This window comes from Rutidosis leptorrhynchoides, chromosome 4 (assembly GCF_046630445.1).
Source record: "Rutidosis leptorrhynchoides isolate AG116_Rl617_1_P2 chromosome 4, CSIRO_AGI_Rlap_v1, whole genome shotgun sequence".
In the NCBI taxonomy this organism is placed as follows: Eukaryota; Viridiplantae; Streptophyta; class Magnoliopsida; order Asterales; family Asteraceae; genus Rutidosis; species Rutidosis leptorrhynchoides.
Window position 1 is genome coordinate 346,777,440 of NC_092336.1, and position 20,433 is coordinate 346,797,872.

General features: G+C 31.2%; 1 protein-coding gene across 1 annotated transcript; it reads left to right on the plus strand.

Moving 5' to 3' along the window:
• The first annotated feature begins 6,220 nt into the window (after positions 1-6,220).
• LOC139841743 (uncharacterized) lies at positions 6,221-19,137 on the plus strand. Its single transcript, XM_071831949.1, has 4 exons — positions 6,221-6,547; positions 6,593-7,210; positions 7,266-7,530; positions 19,088-19,137. Exons 1-4 carry the CDS (start codon positions 6,221-6,223, stop codon positions 19,135-19,137), a joined length of 1,260 nt encoding a protein of 419 aa, XP_071688050.1.
• The last annotated feature ends 1,296 nt before the right edge of the window (positions 19,138-20,433 follow it).

Consider the following 20,433-nt stretch of genomic DNA (forward strand, 5'->3'; position numbering starts at 1 on the left):
TCCCGATGACCTTGGGTGATTTTGATATCGCGGTTGGTATGGATTGGCTCGATCATAATAGGGCCGATATTGCATGCCATAAGAAATCCATTCGTGTGAAGACCCCTAGTGGGAGAGAGCTAATTATTCATGGTGATAAACGAAGGAGACCGGTGCCGATATGCACTTTTGCACGGGCACGTCGTCTCGTTGTTACCGGTGGCATGGCTTTCCTTGCTCATGTTGTTGATACTCGTAATGAGCCACCACCCATTTGTGAAATTCCAGTCGTAAGTGAGTTTGATGATGTTTTTCCGAATGAGTTACCGGGTGTTCCGGCGGAAAGACAAGTCGAATTTCACATTGAGTTGGTTCCGGGAGCTACTCCCATTGCTAAAACTCCTTATCGTTTAGCACCGACGGAAATGCAAGAATTGTTGAATCAAATTCAAGAGTTAATTGAGAAGGGTTTTATTCGACCGAGTGCTTCGCCTTGGGGCGCTCCGGTCTTGTTCGTGAAGAAGAAGGATGGTAGTATGCGTATGTGCATTGATTATCGGGAGTTGAATAAAGTGACGATCAAGAATCGTTATCCATTGCCTAGGATTGATGATTTGTTTGATCAACTACAAGGTGCGACATATTTCTCTAAAATTGACCTACGGTCCGGCTATCATCAAATGCGGGTCCGTGAGGAAGATATTGAGAAAACGGCCTTTCGAACGCGTTACGGGCATTTTGAATTCGTGGTTATGCCTTTTGGTCTTACGAATGCACCAGCGGCATTCATGGATCTTATAAACCGAGTGTGCCAACCTATGTTGGACAAGTCGGTAATTGTGTTCATTGATGATATTCTTGTCTATTCTAAGAGCATGACGGAACATGAACACCACTTGCGCGAAGTATTGAAGACGTTGAGAAAAGAGAAGTTGTATGCTAAGTACTTAAAATGTGAATTTTGGCTAAAGGAGCTTCAATTCCTTGGCCATATTGTGAACAAGGATGGTATTCAAGTAGATCCGGGAAAGATAGAAACGGTGAAGGATTGGGGACAACCGACTACGCCTACAAAAATCCGAAGTTTTCTCGGATTGGCCAGTTACTATCGTCGGTTTATCCAAGACTTTTCCAAGATTGCTTCGCCATTAACTAAGTTGACAAGGAAGAATACGAGATTCAATTGGGAGAACGAGTAAGAAATCGCTTTTCAATTGTTGAAAGAGAAATTGTGGAAAGCTCTGGTCTTAGTATTGCCGGAAGGTGTAGTTGATATGATGGTCTATTATGATGCTTCTTTGAATGAGCTCGGGTGTGTTCTAATGCAACGAGGTAAAGTCATCGCTTACGCCTCTCGCCAATTAAAGGAACATGAAAAGAGATACCCGACTCATGATCTCGAATTAGCGGCGGTGGTCCATGCTTTGAAAATTTGGCGCCATTACTTGTATGGTGTCAAGTGTACGATTTATTCGGATCACAAGAGTTTGAAACATCTTTTTGATCAACGGGATTTGAATTATCGTCAACGTAGATGGATGGATGTGGTGAAGGATTATGATTGTGAGATACTTTATCATCCGAGCAAGGCGAATGTGGTAGCGGATGCATTAAGCCGAAAGAGTCACCACCCGGCGTTATGATTGGGATTGTTACGTATAATTATTACCAACGATTTTCTTGAAAAACTTGGTGTGATTCAAATAGAGGCTTACGTTCACAACAAGCATGCGGAACGAATTGTGGGGCAATCAGAATTCATTACGATGGGTTAGCGTGGTTTATTGTATTTTCAAGAAAGAGTGTGGGTTCCAAAATGGGTGATTTCCGAAAGGTGCTTCTTGATGAGGCGCACAAGTCTAAGTATTCCATACATCCGGGTGCGACAAAGATGTACCATGATTTGAAGAAAGATTATTGGTGGCCGGGCATGAAACGAGACGTTGTTAAGTATGTTGAGCAATGCGTCACGTGTTTGCAAGTTAAATCCGAACACCAAAAGTCGTATGGTAAGTTGCAACCGCTAGAAATTCCGATGTGGAAGTGGGAGCATATTACCATGGATTTTATTACCAAGTTGCCGAAAACAGTAAGAACCCAATTTGACACTATTTGGGTGATTGTCGATAGATTGACGAAGAGTGCATTGTTTCTTCCTATTAAAGAAGCAATTTCGTCGGAGGCACTCGCGAAGATGTTCATTAAAGAGGTGATATCGAGACATGGCGTTCCCGCGTCTATTGTTTCGGATCGGGACATGCGTTTTACTTCTCGATTTTGGAAGAAGTTTCATGAAGATATGGGTACGAGGGTAAATATGAGTACGGCGTACCATCCTCAAACGGACGGTCAAACTGAATGTAAGAATCAAACATTGGAGGATATGTTACGTGCATGTATCATTGAATTCAGTGGTAGTTGGGATGAACATTTACCTTTGGTGGAATTCTCGTATAATAATAGTTTTCACTCTAGTATTGGAATGCCACCGTATGAGATGTTGTATGGTAGAAGGTGTCGAACCCCGATTTGTTGGGGCGAAGTGGGACAAAGGGAAGTCGGGAACTCCGACTTGGTATTGGAGACAAATGATAAAATCAATATGATTCAGGAACATTTGAAAAAGGCGCAAGATAGGCAAAAATCTTACGTCGATAAGCGTAGACGTTTGATCGAATTCCAAGAAGGTGATATGGTGATGCTCAAGGTTTCGATATGGAAGGGTATTATTCTGTTTCGGAAGCGAGGAAAGTTAGCTCCTCGGTTTATTGGGCCGTTTAAGGTTTTAGCTCGTGTTGGTGAAGTCGCGTATCGTTTGGAATTACCCGAAGAACTTGCGGGGATCCATAACACATTTCATGTTTCCCACCTCCGTAAGTGTCTTGCAGATGATTCTTCATGGATGCCTTTAGATGAAATTGAGCTAAACAACAAGTTAGAATACGTTGAAGAGCCGATTGCTATACTCGATGAGAAGGTAAAAATGTTGCGTAACAAAAAGAGGTGAGGACCTTTAAGGTCCAATGGCGTCATCGTAAAGGTTCCGAGTTTACTTGGGAGCTCGAAGAATTCGTGTTGGTTTACCTTCCCTCGTGTCATGCGGCATGGATCGCGAGGACGCGCTCCAATTTAAGTGGGGGGGGGAGTTGTAACACCCCATTTTTCCGTACGCGTTTAAAGGTACAACCTTATTTATTAGCACGCTTATAACTTGTTCGTTTGTGTGATTAAGTGAGCCAAGTGTTAGTTTTTGTGTAAGTACATGTATGTATATGTATATATATATATATATATATATATATATATATATATATATATATATATATATATATATATACATATATGCGAATGCGTGCGTGTACGTTTTTATGTATGTGTCGCGATGGTGTTGAGTCGTGTGAGACTTAAGGGCGAAGCTTAGACGTGCATTGGAATAGTGAACGAGGTGTGCTAGTTGTATGAACCTTCGTTTTATGATTTGTTGTCAAAGTGACCAGGAACAGGCCAATGCCGCGCCGCGAGGAATGGGGCCGCGACGCGGCAAACAAAGCAAATCCAGATCAGAACTTGAGTTAAGAAGGGTCGTTTTTCCTTCTTTATGTCGCGCCGCGACAAAGGTGCCGCGCCGCGGCAATTCTGCAGTTCTGACTCCGAATTCCACTCAAATTAAATAGGGTTTAGGGGCAATTTGGTCTTTTTGCGTGTAGATCTGGTTGGAGCTTTTAATATCAACCACTTATTCTTTATTTCTTATTTCTTTTCCATTTTCTTTCACATTTTCCTCTCAAATCCTAAAACCCACTTAGATTAAACTCAAGATTTGAAGGTGAAGTTTTGTGAATCAATCCTAGAATCAAGAATTAAAGTTGCTCTCCTTGTTATTAGCTACAAGAGGATAGTTTTGGTAAGTCTCAACTCTAAGTTTTGAGTTTCATTTAGTTTAAGCTAGGGTTTGGTTCATATGGAACTTGTGTGACCCATTTGAGGGTTAAATGGGTGGATTTTGGGTTGGATTGTTGAAAGGAAACCCTAAGTAGCTATTATCTAGGGTTTGGTCTTGTGATTTGAGGTTGTAAGTGCTAAATGATGTTGTTAGTCATTAATGAACTTTTAAAAGGATGAAAGAGTTGTTATTGTGTAAGTTTGACTTGATTTGTGAGTCAAAGAGTCAAAAGAGCACTAGTTGACCTAATCGGGTGAAATGGTTATGAAATACACCAAGTTTATGTTAGTTGATGTTATTAAACCCTAATCACTAGCTTTTAGTGATTTATGACGAGGCATGGCCATTAATGGGCGGTTTTGGTGTAGTTGAGTCATTTAATGCAGGGTCATTAAATGCTCAAGGGTTAGTGGTTGGCATTTAATTCAACTAGATTGTATGTTAATAAATGCATAATGCAATAGGTACGTTACATTGAAGGGTTGCAAGCTCGGTTAGCTTTCACAAGGGACTTGAGGTGAGTGGAATATATATATATGTATGTATATGATTTATGTGCCGTATTGATGGTGTCACATAGCCGTTTTGAGACCATAGTTGCGAGACATAGCCGTTTTTGTCTACGTATGTTATTTATGCACATAGCCGTGTTTGTGCATATAGTGGCGAGTAATAGCCGTGTTTTACTCCCACGTTGTTATCCGTGTTATTTGTGCACATAGCCGTGTTTGTGTACAAGATTGTGAGTAATAGCCGTGTTTTACTCACATGTTGATCAAGTGATGCCATAGCTGTTTTTGGGAACACTTGGGGGTGATGCCATAGCCGTTTTTGGAACACCTCGGGGGTTAGTAAACCATAGCCGGGTTTGGGAGCTAACGGTTGTTATGAACATCGATGACTTGTTTCGCAAAGTCATTCCCCTTGCGAAGGATTTTGGTTAACCATGGTTTATAGTTGGTGATGCTAGCATTTGATTTATGATTATGATATTTATGTTATTAATGTGGCTAGTTGTACGGTTTGACGATACTAGCTTATTTATCGTGATGTTATGCGATTGTGTGCGTTATATGATATCGTAGATGCGTGTGGGTAAGTCTTATATGCATGTATATATTTATTCTACTCACTAAGCTTTCCTTACCCCTCTCGTTGTTTATCTTTTTAGATGCAGGCGCGGACAAGGGCAGGGGGTCGTTGGGCACTAGGTGTCCCTTATTGTTGTTATGTTGGAGCTTTTGGAAGTTGGCCTAGTTTTGGGTAGTTTAGTCCCAAACCATGCTCGAAACGTTGTTTGGTTTATAAACTATCATTTGTAATGGGTCAAACTTGTACTAAACTTTATTCGTGGCCCTCGTGCCTATTGTAAACAATTAATTGTTGTGCGTTTTAAATAGAACTCGTGAAATGGGTTACATATTTAATTGGCGTGTAATTGTGTTGTATAAAAAAAAATTTATCGTAAGGATTACGGGTTGGGTTATTACACAAATAACGGAAATATTTAGAACGTTAGTCAACAAAAGGTACGAATTTAGATAACGGAAGATATTATCTAAAAAAGACGGGCGTTAAAATAATTTAACGGTCAAATGCGGGATGTTACATTACCTACACCTTAAAAGAAATTTCGTCCCGAAATTTAGTTGGAAGTAGTAGTCGTTGTTTCTCCCTCGAGATCTTACGTTATCAATTCTACGGATAAGTGAAGGTACTTCCTTGGGTATTTCAACGAACTTTGACAGTCGGGGTTTTACGTTGTTTTAAAGTTTGGTTTCACGATCCATAATTTCAACCGATTCTCCTAGGAAGTGAAGTTTGTCATCGATAGTAAGCTCATCAAGTTCTTGTTCGCAAGACATGTCTTTAAGTTTGATACATAGAATGTATGGTGAACGAAATTTTTTTGAGTTGGGAATTCGAAACGGTAAGTAACGGGCCCAATACGTCCCAAGATTTCAAAAGGATTAAAAATATCGCGGATTTAGCTTTCTACGTTTCCCGAAACGGATTACACCTTTTCAAGGTGCGACTTTTAGTATTACGCGGTCACTCACTTGGAATTCGAGAGGTTTACGTCTAATATCGGTATAGCTCCTTTGGTAACTACGGGCCGTTATGAGCCTTTTTGGATTTTAACAATTTCACGGTTGTTTCATGAATGAGTTCGGGTTCGGTGGTTTACTTGTCCTCTACTTCGGCTCAACGATTTAGAAAACGAAAATTGCGGCTATAAAAGTTTTCAAAAGGTGTGGCGTAAACCCGCTTGCTCTTTAAGAAAATCACTGGAAACTAATGGGTGATGATATACCGCTTCGTGCAGCTGCCAATTTAAATATGTCCCACTTGCATATAAACGCCGATGACATACATAACTTTGTCCTGTATGAGGTAGAGATCCTTTTGAACCAGTGTTCGAAATCGATTCCTGATTTCGCATTACCGTCGCTGCCAGTTGACCTGCTCGCAGATTTGGCCAACCGACTTATCATGGAGGAGAGAAACTATGATCGTACAGTTTTAAACGCCGAACGCCTAGAACTCGAACGTCAAATGAATTCGAAGCAAAAGCAAATTTACGATCTTATAACAAGCACTTCATTGAATGAACAAACTGAACATGTATTTGTATACGGGCACGGCGAAACTGGGAAGACATTCTTATAGAAAGCCATAATCGCAGCACTGAGATCTAGAGGTAAGATAGTTCTTGCTTTTGCATCATCTGGCATTGCATCTCTTCTTCTACCTTCAGGAAGAACCGCACATTCTCGATTCAAACTACCGCTGGTCATAACTGATGAATCGATGTGCAATGTCAAGAAAAATAACCAGATGGCAACATTACTGCAGAACAAAGACCTTATTGTATGGGATGAGGTGCCAATGAATGATAAACGCTGTTTCGAAGCTCTTGATAGGAGTCTTCGAGATATATTAGGAAGCACTGAAGAATATTTTGGTGGTAAGTCTGTGATACTTGGTGGTGACTTTAAACAAACGTTATCTATTCAGACAAAAGGAGGGAAATCAGCTATCCTTGGTGCTTGTATTACGACTTCACATTTGTGGCAGCGATTCAAGGTTTTCATACTTGCAGAAAACATGCGACTACTTAGGCCAGGGATGACACCATCAATGAGGGTGAAGAACGCAGAATTTTCGAAGTGGTTGTTGAGGGTAGGAAATGGTGAAATTGGTGTGCCTGACACAGAAGACCTGTTGAATAGTCATTGGGTACAAATCCCTGATCAATTCTGTATTCCTGATGATGAAAATGGATTGGCAAATCTGATTTCTTTTATATACCCTCGTGAATCTCTACAAAATCCATCCGCAGTCAACGCAGCAAAAAGTAATTGTCTGTCCCAAGAACGACGCTGCCGATACGATAAACAGCTTAATCGTCGATATGGTTGATGTTCCAGTTACAACTTACTGCAGCTATGACACTGCAACTCCACATGGAAATGACGGTGGTGAGGCGGAGTTGCTCTACCCTGCAGAATATCTAAATACGCTGAACTACCCTGGGTTGCCACCGCATGAGCTGCATTTAAAAAAGGGTGTACCAGCCATTCTGCTTCGCAACATTAATATAGCAGGTGGGCTTTGTAATGGTGAAGCGACCCGTCCTAATCCATCCAGACAAAGTCCACATCGATTATAAACGATTCACAATAGTTGATTACATCGCGAGATAATTGACCTCCATATGATACATTTTACAAACATTGCATTCGTTTTTGAAAAGATAATCTTTCATAACATTGAAAGTTGATGGAATGCATACCATTTCATAGTATATCTAAATTTAATTGACTTAATAATAATCTTGGTGAACTCAACAACTCGAATGCAACGTCTTTTGAAATATGTCATGAATGACTCCAAGTAATATCTCTAAAATGAGCAAATGCACAGCGGAAGATTTCCTTCGTACCTGAGAATAAACATGCTTTAAAGTGTCAACCAAAATGTTGGTGAGTTCATTAGTTTATCATAAACGATCATTTTCATCATTTTAATAGACCACAAGAATTTCATTTCCAGTTCTCATAAATATACGTCCCATGCATAGAGATAAAAATCATTCATATGGATTGAACCCTGGTAACCGACATTAACTAGATGCATATAAGAATATCCCCTATCATTCAGGGAAATGCTTCGGACATGATATAAAACAACATCGAAGTACTAAACCATCCGCTACTTTGGATGGGGTTCGTCGGGCCCATAGATCTATCTTAAGGATTCGCGTCAATTTGGAGATCGGTTTCCAAATTCTTAGGTTACCAAGCAAAAGGGGCATATTCGGTTTCGATCATTCAACCATAGAATATAGTTTCGATTACTTGTGTCTATTTCATAAAACATTTATAAAAGTTGCGCATGTATTCTCAGCCCAAAAATATGAAGGGTAAAAAGGCAAATGAAACTCACCTAATGTATTTTGTAGTAAAAATACATATGACTATATTGAACAACTGAACAATGAAGGGTTGGCCTCGGATTCACGAACCTATATCATTCATATATATATTAATACCTATACTTGCAATCAAACAAATATATATATGTTATTATTAATGATATAACTTTTATATTAATAACCTATATTGATTTTATATAAAAAAATATTAATTTTCGTTATGATATTTATATATTTTCATTTTATATATGTAGATATATTAATATATTTAAGTTATGTAATTTAAATATATTTTTTTTGTATATAAAATCTTTATTATTTTATTATTTTTTTTATACCTATAACCTTAATAACGTTATTAAAACTTTTATAGTCATAATTATTTTAATAGTATTGATATAGATAATACTGATAATAATATTAACTATAAAAATAAAAATTTTACTGTTAACACTAGTTAAAATAATGATCCTATTATTGGTATAATAATAATGATACTCATGATATCATTAGTAATAATACATATAATGATTTGGTAATATTAAAAAAAATAACAATGATAATAATAATGATATTAATAATACTAATACTTATAATAATAATGATAATAGTAGTACTAATAATAATAAAATGATAATTTTAATAAAAATGATACTCTTAATCAAAATGATAACTTAAATAATAATGATAAAAATATTTATTAGTAATGATAATGTTAATAATAATAGTTCTTAATAATAATAACAATAATAATTAATATTAAAACTAATAATAATAAATCGAATTATATCATTATCATTATCATGTTTATATCTTAACATCTTTTTTTTTAAATTAATCTAAATTTCATAATTTTATCTTTTATCAATACTTGTAATTATACTTACTTTTATATCATACTATAAACTAATTCATACTTATTATTATATTTTATCAATTCATACTTAAACATATTTGTAATCATATCCATATTCATTTTCATTTTCGTACATATTTATACATATAAATATATTTGTATGTAATCAAAATTTAAGTTATGTTAATAACAATTGTATTCATAGTGCTTAATAATAATTATATATCAATAAAGATAATAATAATAATTATATCGATAATTCAATTAAGTCACAAAGTAATTATAATCCTAACAAAGTTTTAATCTAATAATAATAATAATATTAGTAATAATAATAATAATTAATAATAATAATAATAATAATAATAATAATAATAATAATAATAATAATAATAATAATAATAATAATAATAATAATAATAATAATAATAATAATAATAATAATAATAATAATAATAATAATAATAATAATAATAATAATAATAATAATAATAATAATGGAAATGAGAATAAAGTGTATACCCTTTAAAAAGAAAACTGCACCAAATGAGACTCGAACCCGCGACCTCTAGCCCACTCGTAAATGCCTTAAACCCTTCTACCAGTTGTGTTTTTCTGTTTATATACCAGTTCCATATTTATTTAACCAAAAAACTCGTGTTCTATCTTCCTTCATCATCAAGATCCAATCGACTCATTATCAGATTTTAACAATAATCATAGATTGATTTAATATCGCCATTAAAACAAAAACGTCTTATACATGTGATTTTTAGTTAACAAACACAAAAGAAATTAAAATTAAATGAAAATAGAATCATCTGATACGCGGAAAAAAAATTATGAACTCAAAAATTGATTTTTATTTTTTGGACTATTTTATGGAAAGATTACAACATAAAATATGTTACAAATCACTACTAGAAACTTTCTAACTCATCAATTGAACCAGAAACATCCAACCGAACCCTAATTTCTTGATGAACAAATAGTTTGACTTTTAAAACTAGAACTTTGACTTCCAAAATTCGAATTCGATATCGCAAATTGAAACTTGAAACTTTCTAGAAAGTATAACTAAATCATTCCTAACAAATTGGCATTATTACTTTTTAAAGTTTATTACAAAATTAAGGTTTTAAAAAAAAACTCCACGAACAGGGCAGGAGCCTGTTCTTTGCTTCGTTTCTGTTTTAGCTTATTTAAATAAAGCTGTAAAGGGTTGTTGGTGATTGGTAAATAATAATGTGGGATTTATTTGTATCCTTTAACACTGCTTTTTGTCGATTTATCTCTGTAATTGGTGGTCGACAAGTATAATTTGCCCAGTACAGAAATAAGATAAAGAAATAGAAAACAGATTCCTCTCTAACAGAATTTGTTAGTTAGTATGGCTTAATTGAGGATAATTCGTACTAGTTTGCTGTAGATAATTTGGATCTAGTAGACAAATTTTAAAGAGCAGATGTTGATAGCTAATGAATCTGTATTATCTATTATAATTTATATATAATTAATATTATTAATTAGCAAATACAAACATACAAATAATAATAATAATAATAATAATAATAATAATAATAATAATAATAATAATAATAATAATAATAATAATAATAATAATAATAATAATAATGATAATATTAGTAATAATAATAAAAATAATAACAATAATATTAACAACAAGTATAATGACAATTATTAACAATATTGTTAATAATGATATTAATATTATTAATGATAATAATAATAAGTTGTATTATAATGATATCAATAATTATAATAATTTAATGATTTTTAGTAATACTAATTATACTCATAATATTAATAATAATGTTAATAATGATATTACTAATGGTAGTATTAATAAATTGTATTACTTTTAATGATAATCCTTAATAACAATACTAGTAATAACAAGCTACAGATTTCCAATATAAGATTAATAATACTGATATTGATAATAGTAATAATAAAAGTAATAGTAATAATATTATAACAAATATATATATATATATATATATATATATATATATATATATATATATATATATATATATATATATATATATATATATATATATATATATATATATATATATATATATATATATATATATATGTATATATATATATATATATTTTAACCTGTAGATACATTTAATTATTATTGTTATATATATTATATGATAATATATGTTGAATATTTATTAATTATACAATATATATATATATATATATATATATATATATTACCATATAATCGTAATTATTAATAAGAATCATATATATATATATATATATATATATATATATATATATATATATTTATTTTGATAATACATAATTATTCTGTATATTATTTTTACATTATATTTCAAGTAATTTAAAGTGTATTTTATTAACTCAACATATTATATACACACTTACGTTTATATATATATATATATATATATATATATATATATATATATATATATATATATATATATATATATATATATATATATATATATATATATATATTTATTTATTTACATATTTTTTTACAAACAATTGTTCGTGAATCGTCGGTAATAGTCAAAGGTCTAATGAATTCATGAAATAGTTAAAAAAATTTAGAGACTCAACATTACAGACTTTGCTTATCGTGTCGAAACCATATAAAGATTAAGTTTAAATTTGGTCGGAAATTCCCGGGTCGTCACAGTACCTACCCGTTAAAGAAATTTCGTCCCGAAATTTGAGTGGAGTTGTCATAGTTAACAATAAAAATGTTTTCTTGACGAATGTGAGTTGATAAATAGAGTTTCATCATTATTGGGTAATACAGATGAAACGATTCGATTATGTGAAGCGTACGAGTGAAGCTGTCACAAAAGAGCGAAATAAAGAAGTAAAGATTCGTCATAGCTTTTGATGTAGTCAGGGTTGAATTTAGAGAATTAGGTGCGTCTTAACTTTTGTCGTTGTCTTGGTTGAATTTCCGGAATTTAAGAGATTCTAAGGAAAATCTTCGTAATCTATATAAGATTTGATTCTTCGGTAATTAAGAAATTCAGGATTTCTCTAATTAAATGCGAAGATCTGTCTTGATTTCTCTATCAGATACATTACTATAAATTAACTTCTTCCGTTTCGTTACTTTTACCATTTCTATACTCAATCCAGTTCTAATCCTTGTCCTTATCCTTACTATCACAACAATTATTCTCCTTTTTCAACTTCCACCAGAGGAATCTGCTTACTTCTACTTTGCCCTTGGGGTTATAGTACTTATAATTCTCCCTTGTCTTTTTGTTGCGATAAACATTGATATACACGGTTTGTAATTTATGTGTTGTTATCGGGTTTTATATCTCCCCTTATATTTCAATGTCCCTATTTCTGTTTCCTATAATCATTGTCATCCACAGTTAATACTCCCTCCTATTTACTGCAATTTATACTCCAATTTCTATTTTGGAGCTTTGTCCCTTTGTTTCTTCTTCTTGCGATTGAGCATCTCTTGTAATGGTCCAAAATTTGCAGATAAAATTTTTCAGAATGAACATTGTTAATGTTCTAAGAAGAAAACGGTAATAGCACAATCTGACTTGTCAAATCACCAGAATTCAAGGAAAAGATAGGATTATCAAGAAAATATGTTCTTGATATGGTCATAGATTTAACAGAATGTAAAAGTCGTGTAACATGGCACATGATGACGTTAGAATCTGTGAATCATCACGTTTCATTAGAAACTCAGCATGACTTACTGTAATATAATCACGTTGATCAAGTGTCTTTATGTTATACTAACTCATGCATCAGTTCCCAACACTACTTCAAAAATATTCATATTTTAAACTCGAAAGTTTACAGAATATACAAACTAACAGTTTCTTATATGATGTAACACTGATAGTGCGGAGAGATAATTAATATTGAACGAGAATATTTATGTAGGTATCTTCAGAAATATTGAGGATATTAATAATGAAAGATACGATAATATCTTAGAATTTTTGAATCAAATTGTGATGAAGAAATTTACTCACGATGATTTAGTGCGATTAAGGAGTAAGGTATTCGCTAAAGATTTCATCAGAAATATAATCATCAAGATTCTTTATGTACAAGTTTAGTCCTTGTATTTTGTTCAGAGTCTCCTTCATGGTTTGCTCAATCCGGTTTCCAGTTCCAACTTTTCTGAGCTTTGCCAACATACTATTCTTTATCTTTATACCTTCGACCAGTAAGGTCGTGTACAGTTTTTGCTGCTGTATTCAGCTTGTACAGTTTTTGGAGTATTGATTGTAGACTGGGTGCTTTTCAAAATTTCAAAGTGGAAGGTTATAATTCTAAGAGATAAAGGTTATATGTATACATATAATTGTTGATGTAGCCATGCTGCGAGATTTCAAAATACTGATTGCTAATTCTCGATAATTGGTATGCCAATTCTTGGTTACAAAAGGCGGATGAGTATATGATAGGGTTTCGATAAATATGAAGATTTTTTGAAAAGTCAATGATCAATGAAGTTGTTGGTAAGTTTACTGCTATTGTGGTGGGATATAACAGGTTATCCGGTAACAATGACGAAAGGGCATTTGTATACATCAAGGTTATAATAAGACTTATTCGGATGAAAGGTCGATGTTGATTTGATGGAGCTGTGACAAAATTGGCTAATTTGAAAAGGAGTTACAAAGTTATTTTCGATAATAACTATGCCAAAGAAGCTAGCACAGATACTTGTTAAACGTTCACTCAATTTCCGCGAGTTTTTCAGGTGCATAACTATATGCATCAAATCTTTTCTTTCGTCAATGAAGTGCAGTTAATTCATCTTCTTGATTGAGGTGTTTTCAAGAATCTTGAAAGGTTTGAACGCAGATTGTAATCGTCAAGATACAAATGAGGTTTAAGATGAAATCAAGTGGCAACTTGAAGAATTGTTTAGTTTCATATGTTATAATCAATATTTTAATTCATTTTAATTGTCCAATGTTGGTAGTCCACAGTTTATAGTCCACATTTAACAGTCCAATAATTTATATATAGATTAATATATAATATTTGATTTAATTAATACGTATCGTGACCCGTGTACATGTCTCAGACTCGATCACAACTCAAAGTATATATATTATTTGAGAATCAACCTCAACCCTGTATAGAGAACTCGATCATTACTGCATATAGAGTATCTATGGTGATTCCAAATAATATATATAGATGTGTCAATATGATATGTCAAAACCTTGTATACGTGTCCTGATATTTAAAGTGCGTAAAAATAAATAGCAGAAATTAAATGACAATAAATAAATTGCGTAAAGTAAATAACATAAATTAAATGACGATAAATAAAATTGCGAGAATATAAATTGCGATAATTAAATTGTGATAAATAAAATGTAATCAGTTAGCTAGGAACAGTTAGCTGGAAACAGTTAGCGTGGATTCTTAATAAAATTTTCATCATAGTTAATTTGTTTGTTTCTAACAATTTTTTTTGTCCAATGTTTTCTTCATTATACCACTTGTTGGATTCTGATAGGTCAAAATCTAAATATGAAATTGAATGAAAATGGTTATTCTGCGGTGAACGGATACGTATATATGTGTGTGTAAGTAGGATAGTAAATGACTGTCGAATCAGATTCGAAGAATGTACAGTGTAACTTATTAATGTGAAATCTAAATATTTCTCGGGTATTACCTACCCGTTAAAATATTTTCACTATTAATTCATTTGTACAAAAGAATTTTTAATTACAATCTTTATGAAAATATACCTACATATATATTCTCTTCAGATCTAATCATGGATTTAATGAGTTAATATGATATTAATCTCATTTGATTTATTGTTAAAATTAGAATACATAATCTCTAAAACATTAGAGATTATATAATTGCAATGAAGAACGAAGATAATTGATGTAGAACGATATGTTGAACGATGATTATACTCGAGGTACAGAATGAGATGTTGAGGCATGGATTTTTGATGGTACTAGTGCTGTTTATTGATGGTACTGTTGGTGCTGATGATGTTGCCGAAGCTGGTAAATTTTGCAACATATTCTCCAAATTGATTATTTGAGCGCGAAGTTTCGTGATTTCTTATATTATCTCGGGATGATTGTCGGTCAGAACGAGCGGATGAATAAGATCTAGAATTGTGAATAGAATATAATCATGACGAACTACCCTGGAAATAAGCGAGAAAATGGTGTCTCGAACAGGTTCGCCGGTAAGTGCTTCAGGTTCTTCGCCAAGAGGATAATTTGGTTGGTGGAAAGGATCGCCTTCCTCACGTCTCCATTGATTAAGTCGATTACAAACCCATCAGATGAATTGGGGATGGTTGATTGATTAATTAATTCTGGTGACACCGCTTTCGGAGCTTAGGTGAATATCCATGTCGGAATATGTGTCGGAATAACTATCGGAATAGCTATCGAAATCTGAGGGACTCGAACTGGTTGAGGGATTCATCTCGTACAATCAGATGAAGGATTTTCGATAAGAAAATAGATTATAGGATATAGATTAGTACCCTACAATACATAATTTACATATGCATATATAATACTAAAATCCCATAAGTTACGGAGGAATCTACGGAAGCTGTCAGGCAAAGGTAACAATAACAGATAAGCTAAGATATGAATTTATCTATACATTGTCTATGCAATAGAGGCAGTAAGACGTGTCTAGACTTTAAGGATGATAAGTAATTAATTTTAGACACTAATGATAAGCAAAACTTTTGACATGCAGACACGGTCGAAGTCCAGACTCACTAATGCATCCTAACGACTTATCAGTTATACACACTAATGCAGACCTGGTTCGCTAAGAAAATCCCTCTGATACCAACTGAAGTGACCCATCCTAATCCATCCGGACAAAGTCCACATCGATTATAAACGATTCACAATAGTTGATTACATCGCGAGGTACTTGACCTCTATATGATACATTTTACAAACATTGCATTCGTTTTTGAAAAGATAATCTTTCATAACATCGAAAGTTGACGGCATGCATACCATTTCATAGTATATCTAACTATAATTGACTTAATAATAATCTTGATGAACTCAACAACTCGAATGCAACGTGTTTTGAAATATGTCATGAATGACTCCAAGTAATATCTCTAAAATGAACAAATGCACAGCGGAAGATTTCTTTCGTACCTGAGAATAAACATGCTTTAAAGTGTCAACCAAAAGGTTGGTGAGTTCATTAGTTTATCATAAACGATCATTTTCATCATTTTAATAGACCACAAGAATTTCATTTCCAGTTCTCATAAATATACGTCCCATGCATAGAGACAAAAATCATTCATATGGATTGAACCCTGGTAACTGACATTAACTAGATGCATATAAGAATATCCCCTATCATTCCGGGAAATCCTTCGGACATGATATAAAACAACATCGAAGTACTAAAGCATCCGGTACTTTGGATGGGGTTCGTCGGGCCCATAGATCTATCTTTAGGATTCGCGTCAATTTGGAGATCGGTTTCCAAATTCTTAGGTTACCAAGCAAAAGGGGCATATTCGGCTTCGATCATTCAACCATAGAATGTAGTTTCGATTACTTGTGTCTATTTCGTAAAATATTTATAAAAGTTGCGCATGTATTCTCAGCCCAAAAATATGAAGGGTAAAAAGGCAAATAAAACTCACCTAATTTATTTTGTAGTAAAAATACATATGACTATATTGAATAACTGAACAATACAGGGTTGACCTCGGATTCACGAACCTATATCATTCATATATATATTAATACCTAAATCAAACAAATATATATATGTTATTATTAATGATATAACTTTTATATTAATAACCTATATTCATTTTATATAAAAAAAATTAATTTTCATTATGTTATTTATATATTTTCATTTTATATATGTAGATTTATTAATATAGTTAAGTTATGTAATTTAAATATATATTTTTTTGTATATAAAATCTTTATTATTTTATTAATTTTTTTATACCTATAACCTTAATAACGTTATTAAAACTTTTACTTTTATAGTCATAATTATTTTAATAGTATTGATATAGATAATACTGATAATAATATTAACTATAAAAATAATAATTTTACTGTTAATACTAGTTAAAATATTGATCCTATTATTGGTATAATAATAATGATACTCATGATATCATTAGTAATAATACTTATAATGATTTGGTAATATTAATAACAATGATAATAATAATGATATTAATAATACTAATACTTATAATAATAATGATAATAGTAGTACTAATAATAATAAAATGATAATTTTAATAAAAATGATACTCTTAATCAAAATAATAACTTAAATAATAATGATAAAAATATTTATTAGTAATGATAATGTAAATAATAATAGTTCTTAATAATAATAACAATAATAATTAATATTAAAACTAATAATAATAAATCGAATTATATCATTATCATTATCATGTTTATATCTTAACATCTTTTTTTTTTTAAATTCATCTAAATTTCATAATTTTATCTTTTATCAATACTTGTAATTATACTTACTTTTATATCATACTATAAACTAATTCATACTTATTATTATATTTTATCAATTCATACTTAAACATATTTGTAATCATATCCATATTCATTTTCATTTTAGTACATATTTATACATATAAATATATTTGTATGTAATCAAAATTTAAGTTATATTAATAACAATTGTATTCATAGTGCTTCATAATAATTATATATCAATAAAGATAATAATAATAATTATATCAATAATTCAATTAAGTTACAAAGTAATTATAATCCTAACAAAGTTTTAATCTAATAATAATAATAATAATAATAATAATAATAATAATAATAATAATAATAATAATAATAATAATAATAATAATAATAATAATAATAATAATGGAAATGAGAATAAAGTGTATACCCTTTAAAAAGAAAACTGCACCAAACGAGACTCGAACCCGCGACCTCCAGCCCACTCGTAAATGCCTTAAACCCTTCTACCAGTCGTGTTTTTCTGTTTATATAGCAGTTCCATATTTATTTAACCAAAAAACTCGTGTTCTATCTTCTCCTTCATCATCAAGATCCAATCGACTCATAATCAGATTTTAACAATAATCATAGATTGATTTAATATTGCCACTAAAACTGAAACGTCTTATACATGTGATTTTTAGTTAACAAACACAAAAGAAATTAAAATTAAATGAAAACAGAATCATCTGATACGCGAAAAAAAAATTATGAACTCAACAATTGATTTTTATTTTTTGGACTATTTTATGGAAAGATTACAACATAAAATATGTTACAAATCACTACTAGAAACTTTCTAACTCATCAATTGAACCATAAACATCCAACCGAACCCTAATTTCTTGATGAACAAATAGTTTGACTTTTAAAACGAGAACTTTGACTTCCAAAATTCGAATTCGATATCGCAAATTGAAACTTGAAACTTTCTAGAAAGTATAATTAAATCATTCCTAACAAATTGGCATTATTACTTTTTGAAGTTTATTACGAAATTAAGGATTTTAAAAAAAAACTCCATGAACAGGGCAGGAGCCTGTTCTTTGCTTCGTTTCTGTTTTAGCTTATTTAAATAAAGCTGTAAAGGGTTGTTGGTGATTGGTAAATAATAATGTGGGATTTATTTGTATCCTTTAACACTGCTTTTTGTCGATTTATCTCTGTAATTGGTGGTCGACAAGTATAATTTGCCCAGTACAGAAATAAGATAAAGAATTAGAAAGCAGATTCATCTCTAACAGAATTTGTTAGTTAGTATGACTTAATTGAGGATAATTTTTACTAGTTTGTTGTAGATAATTTGGATCTAGTAGACAAATTTAAAAGAGCAGATGTTGATAGCTAATGAATCTGTATTATCTATTATAATTTATATATAAATAATATTATTAATTAGCAAATACAAACATACAAATAATAATAATAATAATAATGATAATATTAGTAATAATAATAAAAATAATAACAATAATATTAACAAAAGTATACTGACAATTATTAACAATATTGTTAATAATGATATTAATATTATTAATGATAATAATAATAAGTTGTATTATAATGATATCAATAATTATAATAATTTAATGATTTTTAGTAATACTGATTATACTCATAATATTAATAATAATGTTAATAATGATATTACTAATGGTAGTATTAATAAATTGTATTACTTTTAATGATAATCCTTAATAACAATACTAGTAATAACAAGCTACAGATTTCCAATATAAGATTAATAATACTGATATTGATAATAGTAATAATAAAAGTAATAGTAATAATATTACAACAAATATATATATTTTTTAACTTGTAGATACATTTAATTATTTTTGTTATATATATTATATGATAATATATGTTGAATATTTATTAATTATACAATATATATATATATATATATATATATATATATATATATATATATATATATATATATATATATATATTTATTTATTTATTTTGATAATACATAATTATTCTGTATATTATTTTACATTATATTTCAAGTAATTTAAAGTGTATTTTATTAACTCAACATTATATATATATATATATATATATATATATATATATATATATATATATATATATATATATATATATATATATATATATATTACATATTTTTTTACAAACAATTGTTCGTGAATCGTCGGTAATAGTCAAAGGTCTAATGAAGTCATGAAATAGATAAAAAAAAATTTAGAGACTCAACATTACAGACTTTGCTTGTCATGTCGAAACCATATAAAGATTAAGTTTAAATTTGGTCGGAAATTCCCGGGTCGTCACAAATGGCACCCGAATGATAATTACGCATATGTTAGCCAAGTCAGTGGAAGCCGAAATTATTACGGGCACCCTCATCGGTGAGAAGGTCTTTTTCCCAAGAATGAGCCTTATCCACAAGGAACCAACAATTCTCGTTAAAAATTTCATACGCGATGACTATAAACAAAAGCCAGGGTCAATCACTCAACCAATTTGGAGTTTATCTACCAAAACCTCTATTCGATCACGGGCAGCTCTATGTTGCGCTGTCGAGAGCTACATCACCGGGCGGTTTGAAACTGCTAATTAAAAAACACGAAGACCACGGGCCTAACTTAACCAAAAATATTGTCTACACAGA